The 25348-nt window shown below is 42.0% G+C and overlaps 1 protein-coding gene across 2 annotated transcripts in view; it reads left to right on the forward strand.

Annotated features, from left to right (window-relative positions):
- Positions 1 to 496: 496 nt before the first annotated feature.
- Positions 497 to 25348, forward strand: part of LOC112229779 (ectonucleotide pyrophosphatase/phosphodiesterase family member 2) — a 35787-nt gene continuing 10935 nt past the window's right edge. Inside the window, exons 1-24 of one of the 2 annotated variants that reach the window (XM_024395813.2) lie at positions 497 to 780; positions 2225 to 2330; positions 2771 to 2926; positions 3482 to 3607; positions 4039 to 4099; positions 4372 to 4469; positions 4824 to 4903; positions 5123 to 5242; positions 5480 to 5535; positions 6192 to 6257; positions 8316 to 8388; positions 8725 to 8833; positions 9239 to 9364; positions 9499 to 9530; positions 9668 to 9795; positions 9927 to 10011; positions 10118 to 10205; positions 10368 to 10537; positions 14285 to 14330; positions 14639 to 14695; positions 15752 to 15891; positions 16569 to 16704; positions 16940 to 17017; positions 17967 to 18099. In XM_024395813.2, the coding sequence (XP_024251581.1) occupies positions 763 to 780; positions 2225 to 2330; positions 2771 to 2926; positions 3482 to 3607; positions 4039 to 4099; positions 4372 to 4469; positions 4824 to 4903; positions 5123 to 5242; positions 5480 to 5535; positions 6192 to 6257; positions 8316 to 8388; positions 8725 to 8833; positions 9239 to 9364; positions 9499 to 9530; positions 9668 to 9795; positions 9927 to 10011; positions 10118 to 10205; positions 10368 to 10537; positions 14285 to 14330; positions 14639 to 14695; positions 15752 to 15891; positions 16569 to 16704; positions 16940 to 17017; positions 17967 to 18099 (2288 nt within the window). In that variant the 5' untranslated portion in view covers positions 497 to 762. The remainder of the gene's footprint in view (positions 781 to 2224; positions 2331 to 2770; positions 2927 to 3481; positions 3608 to 4038; positions 4100 to 4371; positions 4470 to 4823; positions 4904 to 5122; positions 5243 to 5479; positions 5536 to 6191; positions 6258 to 8315; positions 8389 to 8724; positions 8834 to 9238; positions 9365 to 9498; positions 9531 to 9667; positions 9796 to 9926; positions 10012 to 10117; positions 10206 to 10367; positions 10538 to 14284; positions 14331 to 14638; positions 14696 to 15751; positions 15892 to 16568; positions 16705 to 16939; positions 17018 to 17966; positions 18100 to 25348) is intronic. The other variant, XM_024395814.2, reaches the window with a different exon arrangement.

Genomic DNA, 25348 nt, shown 5'->3' on the forward strand with positions numbered 1-25348 from the left:
AGCTACAAGTGGCTAGCTTAGTTAACAAACTATATACGTTGGTCGTGGCACACATGACCAAAATCACACATCGATGAACCACCAAAGGCACACCCCATTTCTTTTGTTCGTGCCCAAAGTAAACTGTTAAAGCAAATTTCCCGCAATTCTATACATGTTGACATTGCTAATGACATGTCCCTATACTATCTGGGTTGTTCTGACCTCCAAGGGGCTCCCAATCCCCCCTCCCAAATAATATAGGATATATATCATTGGGGGGGGGCAGTCGACCCTTTCAGAATATTGGGGGCGGGGGGGACACCCATCCCCATGGCAATTTCATCTATGCTCCCAAGGCCTTTTCCAAGCAAGTTCTTGGGGTGGTGCTTTCTAAAATTTGGCAGCTACATGATTTTACAGCTGTCATTTCAACATAAACTGTAGTAGAGAAAGTTGTTTTTATAAAAACCCACCCCCTTCTCTCTCTGAGCGCCTCTCTCTCCCTCTCCCTCTGTCATTGCGCGAGTCGAGTGAACCCACAGTTTAGTGCTGACTATGGTTTACAGAACATCTGCCAGCAGCACCATTGTACCACAGTGCAGCTGTCACCATTACTTAATCCGCTTTGGTTTGCAGCAAAAAGCAAATTGAGCAAGACAACTCAACAGCGCTGAACCCCTGTGCCCTGGTCATCGATTCAGAACGGTCAGGGGTGGACTTTGCCCACAATTTTTGGACTCTTTTGGGGAATGCTAAAGAGGAGGATACGCTATTTGGAACATGTTACTGGGAAAATTGGTACGGTAAAGTTGTTGCATAATTGTTGTATTCTGAAATGTAGTCTTGAAATTCTTGGATTTCTTTTGGACAACCTGACAAAATGCTAAATGCGTCCTTGCAACATATTGATAGGTGTAGGGAAGAAATTGTACTTTGAATCTTATTGACAGGCGTCCAGATCTTGCAAGATGGCTATTAGTAAACGTATGTAATTATTCATCATATTCATTAATATATTGTCTTCAACGAAAATAAACAATTCATTAATAGCCTAATTGTCGGTAGGCTACGCCTAATTGTCGATAGGCTACAGTCTGTAAATAGTGGCACACGCACTTGTTTACCCGGGCAAGTAAACAAGCTAATTGGCTAATGATTAATATTTTGAACAGTCATGTACTGTAAGGCTCCATTCTGTTCTGTGACGAATTGTTCTTCATTCATTTTAAATGGTGCCAGCTATTATTTGAACGTTTCAACCGAAACGGAATAGGCAGGCCTGTGTCAGATGTATCAGTTTAACTGCAACAGTTCGGATGAACTTGAAACAATATTATCGCAAATGAGTGACAGGAATCGTCTCTTCAGATTGATAAGCCTATAATTAATCACATTCATTTAGGTCTTCTCTTAATGTACTTCTCTTAATTTACTCAGCATCTTATTGAGATGTTTATTTATTTATCCCCACCAGAAAATGTCACATATAAACATATTTGTTTCAATAGCCCAGTAAAAAATAAATAATAATCTAAATAAATACACCTGGTGGTCTATACAGGGATCAAATTACCTCGTTCAAAATACAAGAACATGTGGGGTAGTTTTTAAAAAGCAACATTTGTGTCGGAAATATTTTGCCATGATAATTAAGTTTTTATACCTAAATTCAGATGTTCTGTTCTCCATTAGGAAAACAAACCTCTCTTCAAACTGCGTCAATCCGTGGGCTGTTTATGGAATAACAAAAGACAACCACTTGTTGTGATGAATTTAAAGGAGTATTTCAAGCTAAACAAATATTATGTTCCTCTCTTCAATGATTGTTGAATCATATTTCAAGCTCAACACATACAGTACATACTCTAGTATCAAAATATTTGCCAAAATGATGGCGCTATGGTTAGACCAGAGTCAAATATAGGCTGTAGGTCAAATAGTTATTAGCCTATTTGAGGTGCACTTGATTTTGCTGTAAATGTGCACTTTTGGGACTATTACATTTTACAGTGTAAGATAAATCATGCTCAGCTTGAGTATTTGAATGTAGTTGACATCGACCAGTATACAAATATCTAAGTTGTCACAGTACCTACCTATAACTGGTACTTTCGCACTAGTTGAAAATTATTTTTGGATCTGTTTGAATTCATCAGGTGGAATACCTCATGGTCTAGGCTTGACTCCTTGATTCTGAGGTTGTATGAACAGCTTTAGGATGACATCTATCTCTTCTTCTCAGTTAGTTGTTCTCTTCGCACTCCTTACGGGATCCAGTGTTAGTGTGGCATATGTCTTTCAAGCAAGTCGACCTGGAGAAGATGCAGGATCTCCGCCACAAACCAAAAGTGAGAAATTCATCTCTGTGTTGACATCTGGCCTTTCCTGCCCTGACACTCAATTGGCTAATAATGCTTTTATTACAGTAGAGTAAAATAGAGAATAATAACTGTTTTGTCCCTTCAAAGATGGAAATTGTTCTTTGGCATCACCACTGTTCATTTTCTTCCATATTGCACCTTTTTTCTGGAACTGTAGTAACCCAATATTTAAGATTGACGTTTCATTTTCTGCAGCATGATCGCCTTTAGCCTTTGTCTTGTCATAATGCCATAGCTTATTATGTGCAACACACAAGCTGTGTTTACCAGGCTACATTTTCAATGCACTGACGTATTTTCTAGTGAATGTGGTATCCATACGAGGACACGTCCATGGAAGTTGAGTCAGAGTCACTTGGAGTTGGCGTGTCTCTTTAGCATTGTGTAATGGTGTTCTCTTGTCCCAGCTATCTCAGACTCCCTGTGGGTTAGCTCAGCAGGATCATGTAAGGGCAGATGTTTCGAATTGGAAGAAGCTTTACCGCCAGGTTGCAGATGTGACAACTTGTGCAAAACCTACTACAGCTGCTGCTCAGATTTCGATGAGCACTGTTTAAAAACAGGTTTGTGTACCAGCTTGTCTTTGAACTATTTTTTCTTATGGTGTCTCTTACTGTGGTGCCATGGTATAATTGCACAATAGACCCGAGGGGTTGTGCTATATGGCCGTATACCACTAACACCCGAAGTGCATTATTGCTATTATACCATGGCTAAGGGCTGTTCTTAAGCATCACGCAACAAGGAGTGCCTGTATACAGCCCTTAGCCGTGGTATATTGGCCGTATACCACAAACACCCAAGTTGCCTTAATGCTATTATAAACTGGTTACCAACGTAATTATAGCAGTAAAAATACATGTTTACCCATGGTATACGGTCTGATGTACCATGGCTTTTAGCCAATCAGCATTCAGGGCTCGAACCACCAAGTTTACAATCCCCAATATGAACAGATTATAACCATCCACTACTGTTGAAAATAATTAAACCAAATTAAACAATGGCTGATATTGAATTTGCTTTCTGCTTGATTTGTGTCCATGAGTCATGACTGGTCCTGTTGTAGCTAGTTGTTGATGCTGAATACAGACTCTTATGTCCCTTCCCTGGTGCAGCGGGTGGCTTTGAGTGCAGTGAAGATCGCTGTGGGGAGATGAGGAATGATGAACATGCATGCCACTGCTCAGAAGATTGTCTGAAGAAAGGAGACTGCTGCACCAACTACAAAGCCCTCTGCAAAGGTACACACTCAAACTTGGGATGTCTGAAAGGCTGTTGAAGAAAGTTAAGTTAGGTCAGTTCATTCCATATTGAGACCCAAATGGGAAGGCAGTTGGTTAGAAGGTGACATAGGATGTGGGCTTTGGGTTCTTGTCTTGCATCTTCCTTTGGACAGAAGTGCATTAGCTTCACATATGTTGTTTGCTCTACAATGAACCGATAAAAAGTACAAACTGTGAGTAACTTTCACATTCTTCATGGTATACATGTATTATATGTATCATCCTCATACTCTGACAACCCGTGCTAATCTGCATACTTTCGAAATGAAGAAGTGAAACTTTGCAACAAGCAGTGTGAAGAAAATTCTTATTTTGAATCAAATTCCAATGTACCGGCAACAGACTTTTACTAGATCATATGCTAGACTTTTCAAATTCTCCTATTGCAGGAGACACTAAATGGGTGGATGGTGAGTGTGAGGACATCACAGGCCCTGAATGTCCTGCAGGGTAAGTTTGAATCAAAAACTCAAGAATGTTTTCTTATTAGTTATGATTTTATCCTCAGAAACAGCGACAATGGCTTCATGGTCTGGGGAAAGTGGCAGTAGTTGAGCAGTCACCTCCAACTTGTACTGGAACCAGTCACCCTGTTGGCACTTTTTGACCTAACACTGCTAGGCCATATGGTTCCCATATAATTTGTGTAAACTAAAGAAGTGACATCTTATCAACATTTAATTTTCCATGACAGCTTTTGAGTATTTGATCATTCTTCCCAGTTTTATCCGTCCTCCTCTGATCATGCTGTCGGTGGATGGGTTCCGGGCCTCCTATATGAAGAAGGGCAAAGCGGTGATCCCCAACATGGAGAAACTGAGTAAGTCACTCCCACTCACATCCTGACACTAGATAGGCCATACTGTAGCTAATGGCATTGAAGGCAGAAAAGGTGAAGTACCCAGGCAACTTGCATGTCAATCACATTTATTTTGTAAAGTCGTTTTTACGTTAGCAGTTGTCACAAAGTACCTTACAGATACCCAGTCTAAAACCCCAAAGAGCAAGCCATGCAGAGGCAGAAGCACAGTGGCTAGGAAAAACTCCCTAGAAGGGGAAAAAACCTGCTACTCTACTCTATTATGTTTTAGATCAGAATGGATGTGTTTAGTTATCATGCAGTGTGGTAAAAGATTCTAGGCTACTGATCATTGTCTAATTTATTTCCATATAGGAACATGTGGCACTCATGCACCCTACATGCGACCAGTGTACCCCTCCAAAACTTTCCCCAATTTGTATACTCTTGCCACGGTATGTTTATTTATTCCGATGCATGTCCATATGAATTTACACTGTTTTATTGAAACTTGAAATAAAATAGGTTTTCAATTAGATGGTTTCCAATACATGTCCGTGTACCGTGTAAAAACATGTAACGACATTATAATAACATTGTAACAACTTTTAAACTGATTAATGATGTTTCAATGATGTTTCTCTCATAACTCTGTGAGTTGTGATGTTTTCAAGGGGCTTTATCCTGAGTCTCATGGAATAGTGGGAAACTCGATGCACGACCCCGTGTTTGACGCCAATTTCCACTTGAGGGGGAGGGAGAAACTGAACCACCGCTGGTGGGGTGGCCAACCTGTGAGTGTATAGATACTGTCCAATTCTTCACACTTACACGTTTTTTTAAACTTAGGGAAATACACCAATACGTTTGCAGGAGCACAATGACATTTCTAGTGTAAGAAAGCAACTTGGAGCAGTATCAAGTGGTTAGGAATGGATAAGATAATAAGTGAATGGATTTTTTTGCATACTGTATGCCTCATGTTTTAGATCTGTGCTTAGAACAATGCTTGTTTCCCTGTATGTCTGTAGATCTGGATCACTGCAGAGAAGCAAGGGGTGAAGGCAGGCACCTTCTTCTGGCCATGGTGTGTTAACTCTCTTAGTCAATTACTTTATGTTTTTTTGACTGTCAGTTTTGCCATTTATGAATGTGTTATTCAGTGCGTTTCTATGGGCTATAGCAGTAAAGGCCAAATTCAATATTGTATCAAATCATTTTCATATATTTTTTATACCTAAAGGAGTCCTAATATTCCAAATCAAATAGCTAAAGGATCCATGGTATTACCATCTTTAAACAATCCCCCCCCATTGAGTGGTGAAACTTAGTATAAAGATGATGATAAGGGTCAATATAAATACAAATAAGTTGTGATTTTACTTGTGAAATGACGCAAATCATTTGCATATCTATGACCTAATAAGCACGAGGGAGCTGGTCCTTCCTACAGCACATCTTTACAAACAATACCCCCCATTCAAGCAGACACATTGGCCATTGAGCTCTCAAAGCATGGTAGCATAGAGCCCAGCTTGTTTTGCTAGCAAGTTTCGCTAATTAGTATACACACATGAGAGCCACGTTAGACTGCCAGACGAACACTTTGGTTGATATTTCTTTGTTTTGGCACCCTTTTGGATTTTTTCTAAAATGTTTTACCCCCATAACATGCAGTTATTCTAGAACTAAACCATGAGATACCTGCAAGTATACTTGACTGACATGTCTGTGTCGTTGCAGGGTGATTCCACTGGAGAGGAGAATCCTGACCATCTTGCGTTGGCTAAGTCTGCCTGACGATGAGAGGTTAGATATTCATCCCCAATGCTCATTTCATGTTAACATCAACCTGTGCCAACCTCACTTCCACCATTTGTCCAACCAAATTTCCCCAAGACACTCAGATGGACTAATTTGGGGGGGGTGCATTAATATACACTGCTCAAAAAAATAAAGGGAACACTAAAATAACACATCTTAGATCTGAATGAATGAAATATTCTTATTAAATACTTTTTTCTCTACATAGATGAATGTGCTGACAACAAAATCACGCAAAAATTATCAATGGAAATCAAATTTATCAACCCATGGAGGTCTGGATTTGGAGTCACACTCAAAATTAAAGTGGAAAACCACACTATAGGCTGATCCAACTTTGATGTAATGTCCTTAAAACAAGTCAAAATGAGGCTCAGTAGTGTGTGTGGCCTCCACGTGCCTGTATGACCTCCCTACAAAGCCTGGGCATGCTCCTGATGAGGTGGCGGATGGTCTCCTGAGGGATCTCCTCCCAGACCTGGACTAAAGCATCCGCCAACTCCTGGACAGTCTGTGGTGCAACGTGGCGTTGGTGAATGGAGCGAGACATGATGTCCCAGATGTGCTCAATTGGATTCAGGTCTGGGGAACGGGCGGGCCAGTCCATAGCATCAATTCCTTCCTCTTGCAGGAACTGCTGACACACTCCAGCCACATGAGGTCTAGCATTGTCTTGCATTAGGAGGAACCCAGGGCCAACCGCACCAGCATATGGTCTCACAAGGGGTCTGAGGATCTCATCTCGGTACCTAATGGCAGTCAGGCTACCTCTGGCGAGCACATGGAGGGCTGTGCGGCCCCCCAAAGAAATGCCACCCCACACCATGACTGACCCACCGCCAACCCGGTCATGCTGGAGGATGTTGCAGGCAGCAGAATGTTCTCCACAGCGTCTCCAGACTCTGTCACGTCTGTCACATGTGCTCAGTGTGTTCCTGCTTTCATCTGTGAAGAGCACAGGGCGCCAATGGCGAATTTGCCAATCTTGGTGTTCTCTGGCAAATGCCAAACGTCCTGCACGGTGTTGGGCTGTAAGCACAACCCCCACCTGTGGACGTCGGGCCCTCATACCACCCTCATGGAGTCTGTTTCTGACCGTTTGAGCAGACACATGCACATTTGTGGCCTGCTGGAGGTCATTTTGCAGGGCTCTGGCAGTGCTCCTCCTGCTCCTCCTTGCACAAAGGCGGAGGTAGCGGTCCTGCTGCTGGGTTGTTGCCCTCCTACGGCCTCCTCCACGTCTCCTGATGTACTGGCCTGTCTCCTGGTAGTGCATCCATGCTCTGGACACTACACGGACAGACACAGCAGACCTTCTTGCCACAGCTCGCATTGATGTTCCATCCTGGATGAGCTGCACTACCACTTGTGTGGGTTGTAGACTCCGTCTCATGCTGCCACTAGAGTGAAAGCACCGCCAGCATTCAAAAGTGACCAAAACATCAGCCAGGAAGCATAGGAACTGAGAAGTGGTCTGTGGTCACTACCTGCAGAACCACTCCTTTATTAGGGGTGTCTTGCTAATTGCCTATAATTTCCACCTGTTGTCTATTCCATTTGCACAACAGCATGTGCAATTTATTGTCAATCAGTGTTGCTTCCTAAGTGGACAGTTTGATTTCACAGAAGTGTGATTGACTTGGAGTTACATTGTGTTGTTTAAGTGTTCCCTTTATTTTTTGGAGCAGTGTATATAAGAGTATTAATAGATACTGAATAGAGAAGCAAGTTACTGTACTAATTATGGGTCAGTGGTTGAGCAGTGTGTCTGCACTAAGGTCAGTGGTTGAGCTGTGTGTCTGTACTGGGGTCAGTGGTTGAGCTGTGTGTCTGTACTGGGGTCAGTGGTTGAGCTGTGTGTCTGTACTGAGGTCAGTGGTTGAGCTGTGTGTCTGTACTGAGGTCAGTGGTTGAGCTGTGTGTCTGTACTGAGGTCAGTGATTGAGCTGTGTGTCTGTACTGAGTATGGGTCAGTGGTTGAGCTGTGTGTCTGTACTGAGTATGGGTCAGTGGTTGAGATGTGTGTCTCTGTGCTATTTCTAGGCCCTATGTGTACGCTGTCCACTCAGAGCAGCCAGACACCTTCGGACACAGACTGGGGCCCTTCAGCAATGAGGTGAGCTCCTCTGATTGGGCCAGAAATATCCTCATCCCCAGGCTCAAATTGGTTCGACAGAGAGAGCGAGAACTGGCTGGTGGACGAAATTAGGCCAAAGATGGTTAATGGTTGCTATGGGATGGTGTGGGTGTTGTGAGGGATGTTTCACGTAAGAACAACTCATTTTAAGCGGCTAAATAGCTAAATAATGCTGCGCTCTCTAACTACGGAGATATTTACGCATCGATACTGTAAATACAGGTCAAATGTTATCATGAACCACAATTGACAAATTCCAGAGATTGTTCTTGAGGCATGACTTGTAGTAACCTTGGTGTGTTTTGTGTGCTGTAGTTGGACAACCCCCTGAGGGAGATTGATAATGTCATTGGACAGCTGATGAACGGCCTGAAGCAGATGAACCTACACCGCTGTGTCAACATCATTGTCGTTGGAGACCATGGTATGGAAGAATAGACCACAATTTCGAATTGTATCTGCACTAGCCTATGTCTACTCTGGTTAACTGACTTAATATTTTGTTAATTTAACTTGGCAAGTCAGGTAAGAACAAATTATTATTTACAATGAGGCCCTACCGGGGAACAGTGGGCTAACTGCCTTGTTCAGGGGTAGAACAACAGATTTTTACGTTGCCAGCTCAGGGATTCAATCCAGCAACCTTTTGGTTACTGGCCCAACACTCTAACCACTTGGCTACCTGCCACCCCTGAATAACACCCAAACCAGATGTCTTTCCCTGATGTCTTGATAACATTGTGAAAATATTCATATGTACCTTGTTAAAAAAAAAAAAAAAATCATGTTTATTTTGGCTTATGTTAACTTGTCTCTTCCCCCCCCCTAGGAATGGAGGAGGCCCACTGTGATAGGACTGAGTTCCTCAGTACCTATCCTGTGAACGTGGATGAGATCAATCTGATCCCTGGATCTCTTGGGAGAATCCGGGCCCGGGATCCCAAATCAACCACCTGTGAGTTACACAGTACTGTAAGAGAATGGATGTAGCAGGCTTGATGTGTGAACTAGAATGTGTTCACACATTTCTTTCTTTCTAGTTTATTTTCCTATGTATCTGTTTTACTTTTTTATGTTTACTTTTTTCAGATGATCCAAAAGTAGTTGTGGCAAATCTTACAGTAAGTGCACATGAAAAAAATGAACAAAACTAAACAATTATTATGTTTTTGTTAGTTATTTTGCTGGCTGTGTAGAACTTACAGTAAGTCATCTACATGTGTGGTCACAGAGTCCATGTAATGACCTTGTTTTTCAGTGTAAAATGCCAACCCAGCACTTTAAGCCTTACTTGAAACAACACCTCCCGAAACGGCTTCACTACGCCAACAACCGCAGAATTGAGGCTGTCCACTTACTCATGGAGAGAAAGTGGCACGTTGCTTGGTATTGTATTTTTCTACACCTACTAGAGCTATCGACTCAACTAGATTAAGTTAAAAGCATTATATGGAATTTGTGGACTAATTGGTATTTGTGTAATGCTTTTTATTTTGTGTATTCTTTATGTGATGCAGGAAAGTACCTGAAAACAGGAGGCATCCTGGGAGATGTGGTTTCTTTGGTGACCACGGATTTGACAATAAGATCACCAGTATGCGGGTAACCACTTAAATTAACATTCTATCAGTGCAACATTTTTCACATACTGTATTCTATTCTTAGCTGTTTGTGCTTACATTGTTTCCAATGTTTGTTCCCAATATAGACAATCTTTTTGGGCTATGGACCAAGCTTTATGTTCCAGACCAAAGTGGCAGAATTTGAAAATATTGAGTTGTACAATGTCATGTGCGGTACGATTTCTTTCTGTACTTATTAAGTGCTAGTACGAGCTTATTTGTTGGCACCCCTGATTACTCTGAAACCAATATTTACAAGAGTTATTTCATAACCAGGAAATATAAAGTCTCTGTGGAAACTTTGTAGCATCCATCTCATATGCCCTTCTTTCCCAGACCTCCTGGGCTTAGTCCCTGCCCCTAACAATGGAACCCATGGCAGTCTGAATGACATGCTGAAAGCTCCTCCTTTCACACCGATCATGCCAGAGGAAGTGACCGCACCCACCACCTCTGACGCCACCTCTGCCACAACCTACGACTTGGGATGTAGCTGTGACAATGAGGTCAGTGGTGAGGTCATGACTGGAAACCAACTCAAAGAGTTTCATAGAGTAACAGGGTTGGGGTCCATTCCATTTTCATTTCAGGTCATTTGGGAGCTACATTAAAATTGCAATTCCTTTCCATTTATTTCAACTTAATGACACATAAATTCTTGAAATCACTTCTTAAAGGTAACAATTAAGTACCTTACTGTTGATGTTTTCAATTAAAATGGTCAAAAAGAAACAAAAATAGCTTCTTATCAAAGAGCAATTTCTCAAGCAAGAATTTAGCTAGGACTGTCTGGAACTGGTCTGATTAGGGAAGGTAAAACTAGCTGGTATTGGCAGAGACGTTTGGAACTCTCTTTCTTATAATGGCGCCGGAGGGGATGGCTGCCGTTTTACGGGCTCCTAACCAACTGTTCTATTTTGTTTGTTTTTTCGCATTGTTTGTAACTAATTTTGTACATAATGTTGCTGCTACCGTCTCTTATGACCGAAAAGAGCTTCTGGACATCAGAATAGCGATTACTCTACTCAAACTGGACAAAGACTTTATTTTAATGAATCCGATGCGAAGGATATACTGCTTTGTCAAGACAAGGCCTAAAACCCCATCATCAGCGTGAAGAAAACACAGAGGAAAAGGTGGAGGAGGGCGGGGTGCCTTGTAAGAATTTTCCGACGAGTAGGTAAACCACCACTTCCCTCTGTATTATTGGCCAACGTGCAATCATTGGAAACAAACTGGACGATCTACGATTGAGACTATCCTACCAACGGGACATTAAAAACTGTAATATCTTATGTTTCACCGAGATGTGGTTGAATAACGACACAGATAATATAGAGCTGGCTGGCTTCTCCGTACATCGGCAGGACAGAGCAGCTACGTCTTGTAAGAAGAGGGCGGAGGTGTGTCTATTTGTCAATAACTGCTGATGTGCGATGTCTAATATCAAAGAAGTCTCAAGGTATTGCTTGCCTGAGGTAGAATACCTCATGATAAGCATTAGACCACACTGTCTACCAAGAGAGTTCTCATCTACAGTGGGGCAAAAAAGTATTTAGTCAGCCACCAATTGTGCAACTTCTCCCACTTAAAAACATGAGAGAGGCCTGTAATTTTCATCATAGGTACACTTCAACTATGACAGACAAAATGAGAAAAAAAATCCAGAAAATCACATAGTAAGATTTTTTTAATGAATTTATTTGCAAATTATGGTGGAAAATAAGTATTTGGTCAATAACAAAAGTTTATCTCAATACTTTGTTATATACCCTTTGTTGGCAATGACAGAGGTCAAACGTTTTCTGTAAGTCTTCACAATTACTTAAAAATCATACAATGTGATTTTCTGGATTTTTGTTTTAGATTGTTTTAGATTCCGCCTCTCACAGTTGAAGTGTAGCTATGATAAAAAAAATACTTGTTCTCCCGACTGTGTATACTAGGAGGTGTCAGAGGAAGGCCCGATAAATTGTCAGACTCCAGTCACCCAAGTCATAGACTGTTCTCTCTGCTACAGCACGGCAAGCGGTACTGGAGCGCCAAGTTTAAAACCAAAAGCTTCAGCTTCAGCCCTAAGCCATAAGACTGCTGAACAATTGATCAAATGGCCACTCGGAATATTTACATTGAACTCCCCCTGCTTTGTTTTTACATTGCTGCTACTTGCTGTTTATTAACAGTACCCCCTGTATATAGCCTCATTATTGTTATGTAATATTCTTGTGTTATTTTTTTATTTTTTACTTTAGTTTATTTTGTAAATATTTCCTTAACTCTATTTCTTGAACTGCATTGTTGGTTAAGGGCTTTAAAGTAAGCATTTCACGGTAAGGCCTACGCATGTGACAAATAACATTTGATTTGATGAACTAATTTACCGCCTGGTGATGTCACCGGGCAGGCCAAAACTCCATCCCACTAAAACAGGCTGAAATTTCAGGTGTTTTTTTTAAACAGCACTAAAAGTGCATTATCATAATTTTCACAATTTCACAGTATTATTCCAACCTCATAGTGTGGAAATATATATATAAACTCAGCAAAAAAAGAAACGTCCCTTTTTCAGGACCCGGTCTTTCAAAGATGATTCGTAAAAATCCAAATAACTTCACAGATCTTCATTGTAAAGGGTTTCCCATGTTTGATCAATGTACCATAAACAATTAATGAACATGCACCTGTGGAACGGTCGTTAAGACACTAACAGCTTACAGACGGAAGGCAATTAAGGTCACCATTATCAAAACCTAGGACACTATAGAGGCCTTTATACTGACTCTGAAAAACACCAAAAGAAAGATGCCCAGTGTCCCATGCCTTAGGCATGCTGCAAGGAGGCATGAGGACTGCAGATGTGGTCAGGAAAATAAATTACAATGTCCGTACTGAGAGACGCCTAAGACACGCTAGAGGGAGACAGGATGGACAGCTGATTGTCCTCGCAGTGGCAGACCACGTGTAACAACACCTGCACAGGATCGGTACATCTGAACATCACACCTGCGGGACAGGTACAAGGTGTCAACAACAACTGCTCAAATTACACCAGGAACGCACAATCCCTCCATCAGTGCTCAGACTGTCCGCAATAGGCTGAGAGAGGCTGGACTGGGGGCTTGTAGGCCTGTTGTAAGGCAGGTCCTCAACAGACATCACCGGCAACAACGTCGCCTATGGGCACAATCCCACCGTTGCTGGACCAGACAGGACTGGCAAAAAGTGCTCTTCTCTGACGAGTCGCGGTTTTGTCTCACTAGTGGTGATGGTCAGATTTGCGTTTATCGTCGATGGAATGAGCGTTACACCGAGGCCTGTACTCTGGAGCGGAATCGATTTGGAGTTGGGGGGTCTGTCATGGTCTGGGGCGGTGTGTCACAGCATCATCGGACTGAGCTTGTTGACATTGCAGGCAATCCCAACGCTGTGCGTTACAGGGAAGACATCCTCCTCCCTCATGTGGTACCCTTCCTGCAGGCACATCCTGACATGACCCTCCAGCATGACAATGCCACCAGCCATACTGCTCGTTCTGTACTGCTCGTTCAGTGTTCTGCCATGGCCAGCGAAGAGCCCGGATCTCAATCCCATTGAGCACGTCTGGGACCTGTTGGATTGGAGGGTGAGGGCTAGGGCCATTCTCTCCAGAAATGTCCGGGAACTTGCAGGTGCCTTGGTGGAAGAGTGTGGTAACATCTCACAGCAAGAACTGGCAAATATGGTGCAGTCAATGAGGAGGAGATGCACTGCAGTACTTAATGCAGCTGGTGGCCACACCAGATACTGCCTGTTACTTTTGATTTTGACCCCCACTTTGTTCAGGGACACAGTATTCCATTTCTGTTAGTCACATGTCTGTGGAAATTGTTCAGTTTATGTCTCAGTTGTTGAAATTTGTTATGTTCATACAAATATTTACACATGCTAAGTTTGCTGAAAATAAACGCAGTTGGCAGTGAGAGGACGTCTATTTTTTTGCTGAGTTTATAAAACAAAGGAAATCACATGTGTGACTACACTGGGCCTTTAAATATATATTTAACTAGGCAAATCAGTTAAGACTAAATTCTTATTTACAATGATGGCCTACCCCAGCCAAATGTGCACTGCCCAATTGGACTCCCAATCACTGCCAGATGTGATACAGCCTGGATTTGAACCAGGGACTGTAGTGACACTTCTTGCACTGATATGCAGTGCCTTAGACCACTGTGCCACTCGGGAGCCCTGAAGGTCACTGTCTTCTGTTACAGAACAAAGTAGAGGAGAACAATCAGAGATTCAGCCCAGCAGCAGATGGTAAGTGTCTATCTTTTAGAGTGTGGTCGGTTACAGTTTAATTGAAGTGATAGTTCTCTTTTTTGACATTTTAGCTTATTTTCCACTTACCTAGGGTGTTGTGGAATCATCAAAACCATTTAAAAGTTTGTTAGCAGGTTATTTATCAACTTCCAGAATCTCCTGGCTAACAGTTTTTATGAAATATTGTATCAGTTAGCGGTACATTCAAAAGTATTATAACTGGCTTAGTCTCTCTTGACAAGAAATGTGAAAAATGCTAATATGGGGAGATTGACTTGCATTGGATTTTGGACACAAATGTCCAGGTAAACAAAACCAAAGCATGGATTGCTGTCTTACCTTGTCCATAAACTGTTCACATGGTAAGGAAACTACGTCATTTTGTAATTTGAGTGAACTATCCCTTTAACTATTCTGAAACTCATACTCCGACATTCCCGTTTTACTGAGTGACTAAGAGCTTAGCAACCACCTGACATGTAACCGGTGGCATTGTGTGGCTTAACAGCTCTGCGTCCTCGCTCACACGTCCGCAACTGGGATTGATCTTATGTCTTCTGTATCCCAAACACGTGACCACCCTCTTGTATCACATCCATGACGCTGGTGGGGGTATTTTAAGCTGAGGTGTGAGCTTTATCAACTCAACGTGGTTACACTCGCTCCTCTCAGTCCACATCAACCCCAGCCTTTGAGCTGAGTGCAACTGCAGATCCGGTTCACGACACCACTTTAATTAACCGGCGGCATGCTACTTGCTTAACAGCTTTGCTTCCTCGCTCACAAGTCCACTGCTGAGAGGGATTGATCTTGCGTCCTCTGTCTCGAAAAATACACGTGACCGTCCTCTTGAAACACCTTAGTCAGCTTAGCCACGAAAAGCAATTAAATGGCACAGGTGGTGGTATTTCAAGCTGAAGAGTGAGCTTTACCAACTAAACTCGGTTACAGACAACCCATGACAATGTGAATGTGATTGGTCGAGAACTCATAGTGCAGAGCGTTTACACATTGTACGCACATGTTCATTTTCCACTCCTGAGTGTCTCTAGCCAACTCCAACACATTTTCCCCATGGTTTTGAATGCGTTAACTAATGCAAATGCTAATGCTAACCCTAATGCTAATGCTAACCCTAATATAAATGCTAATGCTAACCCTAATACTAATGCTAATGTGATAACTGCATTTATTATCGCAAGCATCATATCAGTGTCTACATGTGAAAACATATTTTTTACATTCTGTAATTTAAAAGATGACAACAACCAGAAAGTTGTAGTATGCATGAAACATGCAATATTCAGACAATATAACATGAAAAGAGTGCTACACTGTAGAATTCAAATACAAAGTGACTCATTTCGAACCCAGGTTTACTACTGCCCTCCTTGCTTGATTAACTGGTGTTTTCACAGAAGCCACACACCTCCCCTTCGGTCGACCAGCGGTTATTTTCCAAACGACGTACAGCCTCCTCCTCCATAGTGATTTCATCAGTGGATACAGCCAGGAGCTCTCCATGCCCCTATGGACGTCATTCACAGTGCCCAAACAAGTAGGGTATTCATCACATGGAACACAACAAATGAAACTGACCTCAAGTAATTTAATGACTCGATCCATATGATTTGAGAGTTTGTCCTCAGACCTCTGTCATGTTGATTAGTTGATTAGTGGTTTCCGAATGTTTTTTAAAACTTGTGACCCACATAAGGCTATTCTAGTTTTCTTGTTACCCATAGAATAGACACACAAAAAAATTGTTATAGCCCCAGCCCAGTCTTTGGTCAGGGACCTACCAGTATGTCTGGAGCCACCATTTTGGAAACATTGTATTAGGTCATATCTTTCCAAAGCTCTTTTGAAATGTATCTGTTTACTTGAATGGGTGCAGTGAGTAGCATGCATGAAAACAATTAGTAGTCCTGTTAGGAGATCATAAATGTAATTTTGGTCTTTGACTCAACTGGTTAATTGCATTTTGTATTAGAATGAGCCTGGTTGATTTATTGGAGGGAGAGAGCCTGGATAGGGACTTGCGTAACACTAACCTAACAGAACCCTATACAGATTTAGAAACGATACAGCACACAAATCAACTAATGACATGGCCCCAATCACATACAGAAACACTGTATTGGGTGTTTGTAAACAATGGGTGTTTGCCATTTCTATCTCATTTTTCGATGGGATTTCACAATGTGTTACCAATGACAACATGTTCCCTTCCAGGAAGAAGTCACACCCCTCCCTGAGCCAGTGAGTGAGTGTGTGAGAGCAGACTTGCGGGTTCCTCCTGAACACAGCCAGGCCTGCACCACCTACAGCCAGGATACAGACGTCTCCTATGGCTTCCTCTATCCACCAGGTGAGTTGCACACTAGTCCACCCTGGGTCATGTTCATTAAGGCACACTGAAGCAAAACGTTTTGCAATGCATAATAAAAACAAACTTATATTATTGGACAAGTTCAGACAGTATCTCCCATTTCACTCAGTTTGGTACCTAATGAAGATGACCCTGGTCTTGGGGGTGTGCAGGCTTTTTTTCCAGGCCTAAATGGGAGGTAAATTAAAGTATATATTTACATGTTTTATGCTAGAGCTGGCCCTGTCTCCTGAATCAAAATATGATGCATCACTGATCACAAACACCGTTCCCATGTACCCTGCATTTAAAAGTGAGTATTCATTTATTTATATTTACATATTACATTTTTATTTGTATATTTCCAACCCATTTGAAAATGCAGGTTCAAATGCTTTATAAATCTACCACTGTGTTTTGTTAAGCAGGTTGTTGTTATCGGTTCTCTAAGGAGATCCTTGTTGCTCAATATTTGTTTTTCTCTGGTAGATGCTTCCCTCCAAAGCTATTACAGTTACCAATCACATAGTATATAGTACATGTGGCCCTCTGTGTGTTGTGCTGTATCTTTGCTTGGACTGGCCATGCTAATGTGTGGAGGGAGAGGTAGGAGGGGGAGTGAGGAGGGAGGCTAGTCTGATGACCTCAGGTCTGGGAGAGAAGGGACAGGCTGACACCCATTGTCCTCTCACTGGAGAGAGACGTCCAGTACCCACCCACGCGCTCACTCACTCACACGCGCACTCACGCGCACACACACACGGGCTTGCACACGCACACGCACACACACACACACAATCACACACACACACACACACACACACACAAAGAGAGAGCCTCAGTGAAGCCTGGTGTGGTGAATGATTGTAGAGATGGATGTGAAGAGCAGTTCCCTTGTCTGGGGACTTTTCGAGCAGGGCATGACTTTTACTTCTTCTTGAAGGAATGTGCATCAAAATTAAACCAGACATTTGCTTTTGAAATGCTTACAAGATGCCCTGCTATAATTTAAATGGTGTAAGACCACATTAATAACATGTATTCACAAAACGCTATACTCAGATGCAGTCTAGAGTATTTTTCAAGGCTGGCTATAAGAATTAATTTCAGTTCATGAGTCCTTATAACGTCCCAAATGCATTCATGCAACAGGTGTTTTACAGACAATGTTAGAAAGCATTTGTTTTGGTTATTTGTTTTGCTGTACCAAAACAAAACCACATTTGCTTGTACCTTGTTCTCTTTTCCCTTCAACTCTGCAGAAATATGGAGCTACCTCCAGGGGACTCTTCTCAAGCGCTACGCAGAGGAGAATAACGGCATCAATGTGGTCACCGGTCCCATCTTTGACAACAACTATGATGGCCTCCGGGACACCACCGTGAAGATCAAAGAGTAAGAGCTCAGAACAATAGCGTTTGCTGGCTGAGAGCACTTAGCACCTCTGAACGTAATTTGCGAACCGAGTGCATACCGATTTTACATGTTGAATCCCATGAAAAATGTCGGCAGTCAAACATCTACAGTAGATTCACTTTACTGCAGTGAGCTAAATCAGGGTCACACAGAGTGATTCTTTGAAACAAAAGTATACACCTCACACACATGGCTATGGGCTTAAAAAAAGAAGACACCTGTACCATGTCAGATATAGAGTTGAAATGTATTCAATTTTGAGTTTACATCCCAAAATTACACTTTATTAACAGTACCAGTCAAATGTTTGGACACACCTACTCATTCAAGGGTTTTTCTTTATTTTTACCATTTCTACATTTTAGAAATAGTAACTATAAAATAACAAATATAGAATAGTGTTAAAATTCTTCAAAGTATTTGGGGTGGCAGGTAGCCTAGTGGTTAGAGCATTGGACCAGTAACCGAAAGGTTGCTAGATCGAGTCCCTGAGCTGACAAGGTAAAAATCTGTCGTTCTACCCCTGAACAAGGTAATCAGCCCACTTTTCCTAGGCTGTCATTGTAAATAAGAATTTGTTCTTAACTGACTTGCCTGGTTAAATAAATACAAATATTTAATAAAGTCACCCTTTCCCTTGATGACAGCTTTGCACACTCTTGGCATTCTCTCAACCAAATCATCCCAAACCATCTCAATTGGGTTGAGGTCGGGTGATTGTGGTGGCCAGGTCATCTGATGTCATCACTCTCCTTCTTGGTGAAATGGCCCTTACACAGTGTGTTGGGTCATTTTCCTGTTGAAAAACATATGATAGTCCCACTAAGTGATAACCAGATGGGATGGTGTAATGCTGTGGTAGCCATGCTGGTTAAGTATGCCTTGAATTCTAAATAAATAACTGACAGTGTCATCAGCAAAGCAACCCCACACCGTCACAACTCCTCCTCCATGCTTCATGGTGGGAACCACACATGCGGAGATCATCCGTTCATCTACTCTGCATCTCACAAAGACATGGCGGTTGGAACTAAAAATCTCAAATTTTGACCAAAGCACAGATTTCCACCGGTCCAATGTCCATTGCTCGTGTTTCTTGGCCTAAGCAAGTCTCCTTATTATTGGTGTGTTGTAGCATTTTCTGTCATTAAATGTGAAGACTGTAATATTATCAAATCAATTCACTATGTGTAATTATTCCATAATTCAATGAATCACGGAATAGTAATTAACTAGGAAGTTGGGGCACCACGGGAAATTTTTTTTTTTTTTTCCCGAATATAACGCTTCAGATATTTTATTATCTTATCAATTAGTCTTCTATTAATGTATTGTTACCTCATCAGGCTAATTTCTGAACATCGCCCTGCAAAAGCAAACATTTCTGAACCCTTGGATATTTGCACGAACCCTAGCATCAAATCATGAATCGGCGATATACAAATTGGCTTTATTATTTATTTACTAACTAACTAATCAATCCCAAAATTACATAAACACACACACAATTAGTTATACAATGGGTACTAACATGACACAAGGAAAAGTCCCTAGTGGACGAAACTGATATGACGGCTTGGTAGACAAAGGAAAAGGGTGGGGACAGCTCAAGAGTGTGAAACTCAGAGTGGACCCACTGTATTACAGTTCATAACTACACTCATGTAAATGCTAATACTTTGAACATAAACAGCCGCTCATTAGAAAATAAATAGCCATTTACATATTTGCGAGTGTATGCCTTTGTTGTCCCTTTCTGTGATCGCCGGTCCATCTGCTAGATAATAGTTCATCAGAGAGTCTCTGGTCCCCAGAAGTCCCAAGATCTTTTGTGGTTGTAGGTTGTTAGAGAGGATACGTCAGAATACCATTCGAAAATGTTCTTAAATCGGATGCATTTACCAGACTAAAGTATTTAAACAGCTGCAGCCTGAATAATCGGTCTTTAGTTTGTAGATTTCTTCACCATTTCAGCGTGGGGATGATCTCCATGTTCTCCGGTCTTGTGCTTTTGTAGAGTTGTAGTTTAAACCACTTCACACACCAGCATCACCCGTCGTTTTGGTCTAAAGTAGTAGCCATTTCAACGTGGGGACCCTGTTATCTTGACTAAATGTACATTTTGTCACAAGCCATTTTATTCTGGAGTAGAAATGATGCTGTTCCATGATGCTGATGTAAATGTCTGTGCTCACGGGTGTGGTCACTGACTAGTTATAACTTTATATAAAAAACCATACTCTCATTTAGAAGGCTAACATCATCTTCTCACAAATAGTTTCTTATTTTATCATATATTTTATACAACACTCAGAAGCAAACCCCAAAATTGAGAAGTGTACAGTCGTGGCCAAACATTTTGAGAATGACACAAATATACATTTTCACAAAGTCTGATGCCTCAGTTTGTATGACGTGTTACATCCGTTGTTAGGAGACCAAGGTGCAGCGTGGTTGGCGTACATTATACTTTTATTTTAAATGAAAAAACAACAAAATATAAAACGAACGTAAAGCTATATGCAGTGCAGAAAGCAACTACACACAAACAAGATCCCACAAACTCAGGTGGAAAACAGGCTGCCCAAGTATGATTCCCAATCAGAGACAACGATAGACAGCTGCCTCTGATTGGGAACCATACCCGGCCAACAAAGAAATAGAAAACTAGAATGCTCACCCAAATCACACCCTGACCTAACCAAATAGAGAAATAAACAGGCTCTCTTAGGTCAGGGCGTGACATGATGGCAATTTGCATATAATCCAGAATGTTATGAAGAGTGATCAGATGAATTGCAATTAATTGCAAAGTCCCTCTTTGCCATGTAAATTAACTGAATCCCCAAAAAAACATTTCCACTGCATTTCAGCCCTGCCACAAAAGGACCAGCTGACATCATGTCAGTGATTCTGTCATTAACACAGGTGTTAGTGTTGACGAGGACAAGGCTGGAGATCACTCTGTCATGCTGATTGAGTTCGGGTAACAGACTGGAAGCTTCAAAAGGAGGGTGGTGCTTGGAATTATTGTTCTTCCTCTGTCATCCATGGTTACCTGCAAGGATACACGTGCTGTCATCATTGCTTTGTACAAAAAGGGCTTCACAGGCAAGGATATTGCTGCCAGTAAGATTGCACCTAAATCAACCATTTATCGGATCATCAAGAACTTCAAGGAAAGCGGTTCAATTGTTGTGAAGAAGGCTTCAGGGCGCCCAAGAAAGTCCAGTAAGCGCCAGGACGGTCTCCTAAAGTTGATTCAGCTGCGGGATCAGGACACCACTAGTACAGAGCTTGCTCAGGAATGGCAACAGGCAGGTGTGTGTGCATCTGCACACACAGTGAGGCGAAGAGTTTTGGAGGATGCCTGGTGTCAAGAAGGGCAGCAAAGAAGCCACTTCTCTCCAGGAAAAACATCAGGGACAGACTGATATTCTGCAAAAGGTATAGGGATTGGACTGCTGAGGACTGGGGTAAAGTCATTATCTCTGATGAATCCCCTTTCCGATTGTTTGGAGCATCCGGAAAAAAGCTTGTCCGAAGAAGACAAGGTGAGACAAGGTGTCATGCCAACAGTAAAGCATCCCCAGACCATTCATGTGTGGGGTTGCTTCACAGCCAAGGGGAGTGGGCTCACTCACTATTTTGCCTAAGAACACAGCCATGAATAAAGAATGGTACCAACACATCCTCTGAGAGCAACTTCTCCAAATCATCCAGGAACAGTTTGGTGACAAACAATACCTTTTCCAGCATGGAGCACCATGCCATAAGGCAAAAGTGATAACTAAGTGGCTCGGGGAACAAAACATAGATATTCTGGTTCCATAACCAGGAAACTCCCCAGACCTTAATCCCATTGAGAACTTGTGGTCAATCCTCAAGAGGAGGGTGGACAAACAAAAACCCTCAAATTCTGACAAACTTGATTCTTGATTATGTAAGAATGGGCTGCCATCAGTCAGGATGTGGCCCAGAAGTTAATTGACAGCATGCTAGGGCGGATTGCAGAGGTCTTGAAAAAGAAGGGTCAACACTGCAAATATCGACTCTTTGCATCAACTTCATATAATTGTCAATAAAAGCCTTTGACACTTATGAAATGCTTGTAATTATACTTCAGTATTCCATAGTAACATCTGACAAAAATATCTACAGATACTGATGCAGTAAACTTTGTAGATATTCATATTTGTGAAATTCTCAAAACTTTTGGCCACGACTGTACACAACCAAAGACACAGTAATGTGTGTTTCCATAATTTGCAAATAAATTCATTAAAAATCCTACAATATGATTTTCTGGATTTTTTTTCTCATTTTGTCTGTCATAGTTGAAGTGTACCTATGATGAAAATTACAGGCCTCATCTTTTTAAGTGGGAGAAGTTGCACAATTGGTGGCTGACTAAATACTTTTTTGCCCCACTGTAGATGAGAACTCTCTTGGTAGACAGTGTGGTGAGACACTGAGACGGCCGCAGTGCTTGCGGAAGTGTCCGTAGGGCAAGAGAAGTTAATCTCAACCACAGTATTGCATGACTTCAAGGAGAAGGGAAGTTGCTTATTCACAGAGACTGCTGGCTCAAAATCATGAAAAGAATGGTCAATCAGGTTTGCTATTTGAATGTGTTGAGCTATCGTAATATCCACTTGGATCGGATTCTGCACCAAGAGGTTTCGAGGTCTTTTTCCCAAGGGGTGCTTTCGACAGACACCCCTCGTGGATGACTGCATTGCAGTGGAGAAGATACTGTGACCATGGTTGGTTTTCCATCAAGTCAGCTCCTAGTAGCAGGGTTCAGATTTGAGGATGGTCACATACAAGCGAACAAGCAATACGTCGTAGAAGTGTAGTTTCAGCATGATTCTCAATGTGAGAGGCGAGGTAGTCTGAGTGAAACCTCGAAGTGTAGTGTCGCATCGTTACGCTTTTAAAACCATGTTTAGTTGACTTCCAAGCCATTTTGAGATCATTGAACAATGTTTGAGAGATGAGCGATATTGTCGTGTCCGAATCAATTAGCACATGACAAGTTAAGCAGTCCTCCAGGACTGTTTCCACGTATGGCCGTTTAGAGTGGCTTTTAGTGGACATATTCCCCACAAAGTGGAGTGGTCGTCTGCAACGACATGATTTGCCATTTTAGTTCAAGGTGAAAGGAGATCGATTTTTTGGATTTTGAGTGGGCTTGGCTTTAGCGAAGCTTTAGACCTTTTTCTTTGCAGCCTTTGTATCAGTCTATAGACAAAGCCTGTGGGTTGTTTCTTGAGCGAGCAGGCCCTGGATAGGGTCTCACGTGAGAGCGGGAGAAATTCGATTTTTAACGTCCTTGCTAAGGGTGTTAATTCCTGCGGACCTGGTGTCTGGAAATTCCCCGTCTAGTCCTTGTGACTTATCTTTCACCCTTTTCTCCAAATTTTCTCACTTTAGTTCTTCACGTAGCGGAACTTCTAGAGGACATTGGTCTATGTTTTGATTGTCCTTTAAACCTTTGTTACTTTGTGTGGGTTGGGTGCAGTTACGTACCGAAAAGGTCGATTGTAATGGTAGTCATTTCGATGGCGACGTACTGTACAGTTATTTCGACCGCGGTGGTTATTGGAGTCGTGGTTTCATGGTAGAAACCGTTGTTGTGCGTCATTACCTGATAATTTACCCTCTAACTGGATTTAGTGCTCCTGGTCAGGGCTCTTAGCGTTGCGTTTGTTTGAATGGTAACAGCTCTTCCATTCCTGTTTCAGTGAGTAGGCCAAAGTAAACTGAATGAAGCCTATGATAGTAAGCTTGTGGGTGTTCATTCCGAGCTTATTTGACAGTGTTAGCCAGTGAGCTATTGTGTTTGTGAGTCGCAGAACCACTGAATTCTAATTTCAAAGCTGTGGCAAGTTTAGCGTAGTCATCTAGCATTTGTTGCTGTTGTAGACTAATGAACTTCGTCACGTGTCTATTCAACGTTCGCTTCAACTGGTAAAGCCTGTTATAACCCGTAGCATTCGGGTAGCCATCCAATGCGTCCTCTATGTCAGCTAGGAATTTCTCTGTGTCGTTTGGCTGACCTGGAACGAGGTGGGAAAATTTTGGACGAGTTTGTCAAGGCATTTCGTGCCAAGTGGGAGAAGAGGGTTGGCTTCATCCTGTGGGGATGAAAAAAGAGGAGAAGCCAAGCTTTGGCTTTGTTGGCAAAGAGGCGCCATATTACTCAGTGCCGAATGGCCAAGAGGAGAAGACTGGGGGACACATGAGGGAGGTACAGTCTGAAACCTTCTATGGTCTTCACTCCTTTGAGTACTGGGCTCCGGTTGCTTGGTTGGGTAGTCAAGCTGTAGTGTGTGACCATTCTGGAATTCCTCAAGATGGTACCTAAGGGTGGTATTCTGCTTCATTGCAGATTTTGGACATCGGTCTCATACTTATCTGTCATTGTTTGTAGATAGAGGTCTTGAGTAAGTAGCGAGAGATTCAGTGATGAGATTTCCCCCACTTCCTTAGAAATCAATATTTCCATTTTCATCACCTGAGTTCTCTCATCATTCATTTGGTCAGCGACTTTAATGAGTTATGCTGATTTGTCATCCAACTTAGTCATTGTGTTCATTAACTGATCGTCTTTGGTCTGCAGCATTTGGAGTAGAACATTGTTACTTTGAGTAACGTTCAACCAAACTGCATGCATGTTATCAAGTCGCGCGCTCCTGTTTGTAGATAACTCGTCAGATTAATCTAGTTTTGGCTTGGACATCGTCGTATTTAGTTTTGGCTAAATTGAGTTGTTCCTGTAGAAGACGATTTTGTTCCTGTAGAAGACTATTTTGCTGAAGAGTTTGTGCTCGATCATCATCATACGTTTTTGCAATTACATTTAATTGTTCAGCTTTCAACCGTAGTTCTACAGCTAGCATAATATTTCCCTTTTCTGCTTTTGTCATTAGTTTCCCGGTTCTCTCCACCTGTCCCTTTGTCCACCATTTCCTGCTCGTGCTTCAGCTGGGCACTGCAGTATTGGACCGATGCCAATCTCAGATGGCAAAACATCAGGGCTAAACTGGAGAGACCCTTTACAAGGCCTGCGCCCGATGGTTGATTTTGGAGAGCATTTGTCACGATTTCTACTGTTTTTCCTCTAATGGCGTAGTTAAGGTTGGTACTGCTGAGGTCAGAAATCAATCCTTTTATGGGTGAGTGTTCATAAAGTATTGTGAGAATTGCAATACAGATAATATTG

This window comes from Oncorhynchus tshawytscha, linkage group LG31, assembly GCF_018296145.1.
Source record: "Oncorhynchus tshawytscha isolate Ot180627B linkage group LG31, Otsh_v2.0, whole genome shotgun sequence".
NCBI lineage: Eukaryota > Metazoa > Chordata > Actinopteri > Salmoniformes > Salmonidae > Oncorhynchus > Oncorhynchus tshawytscha.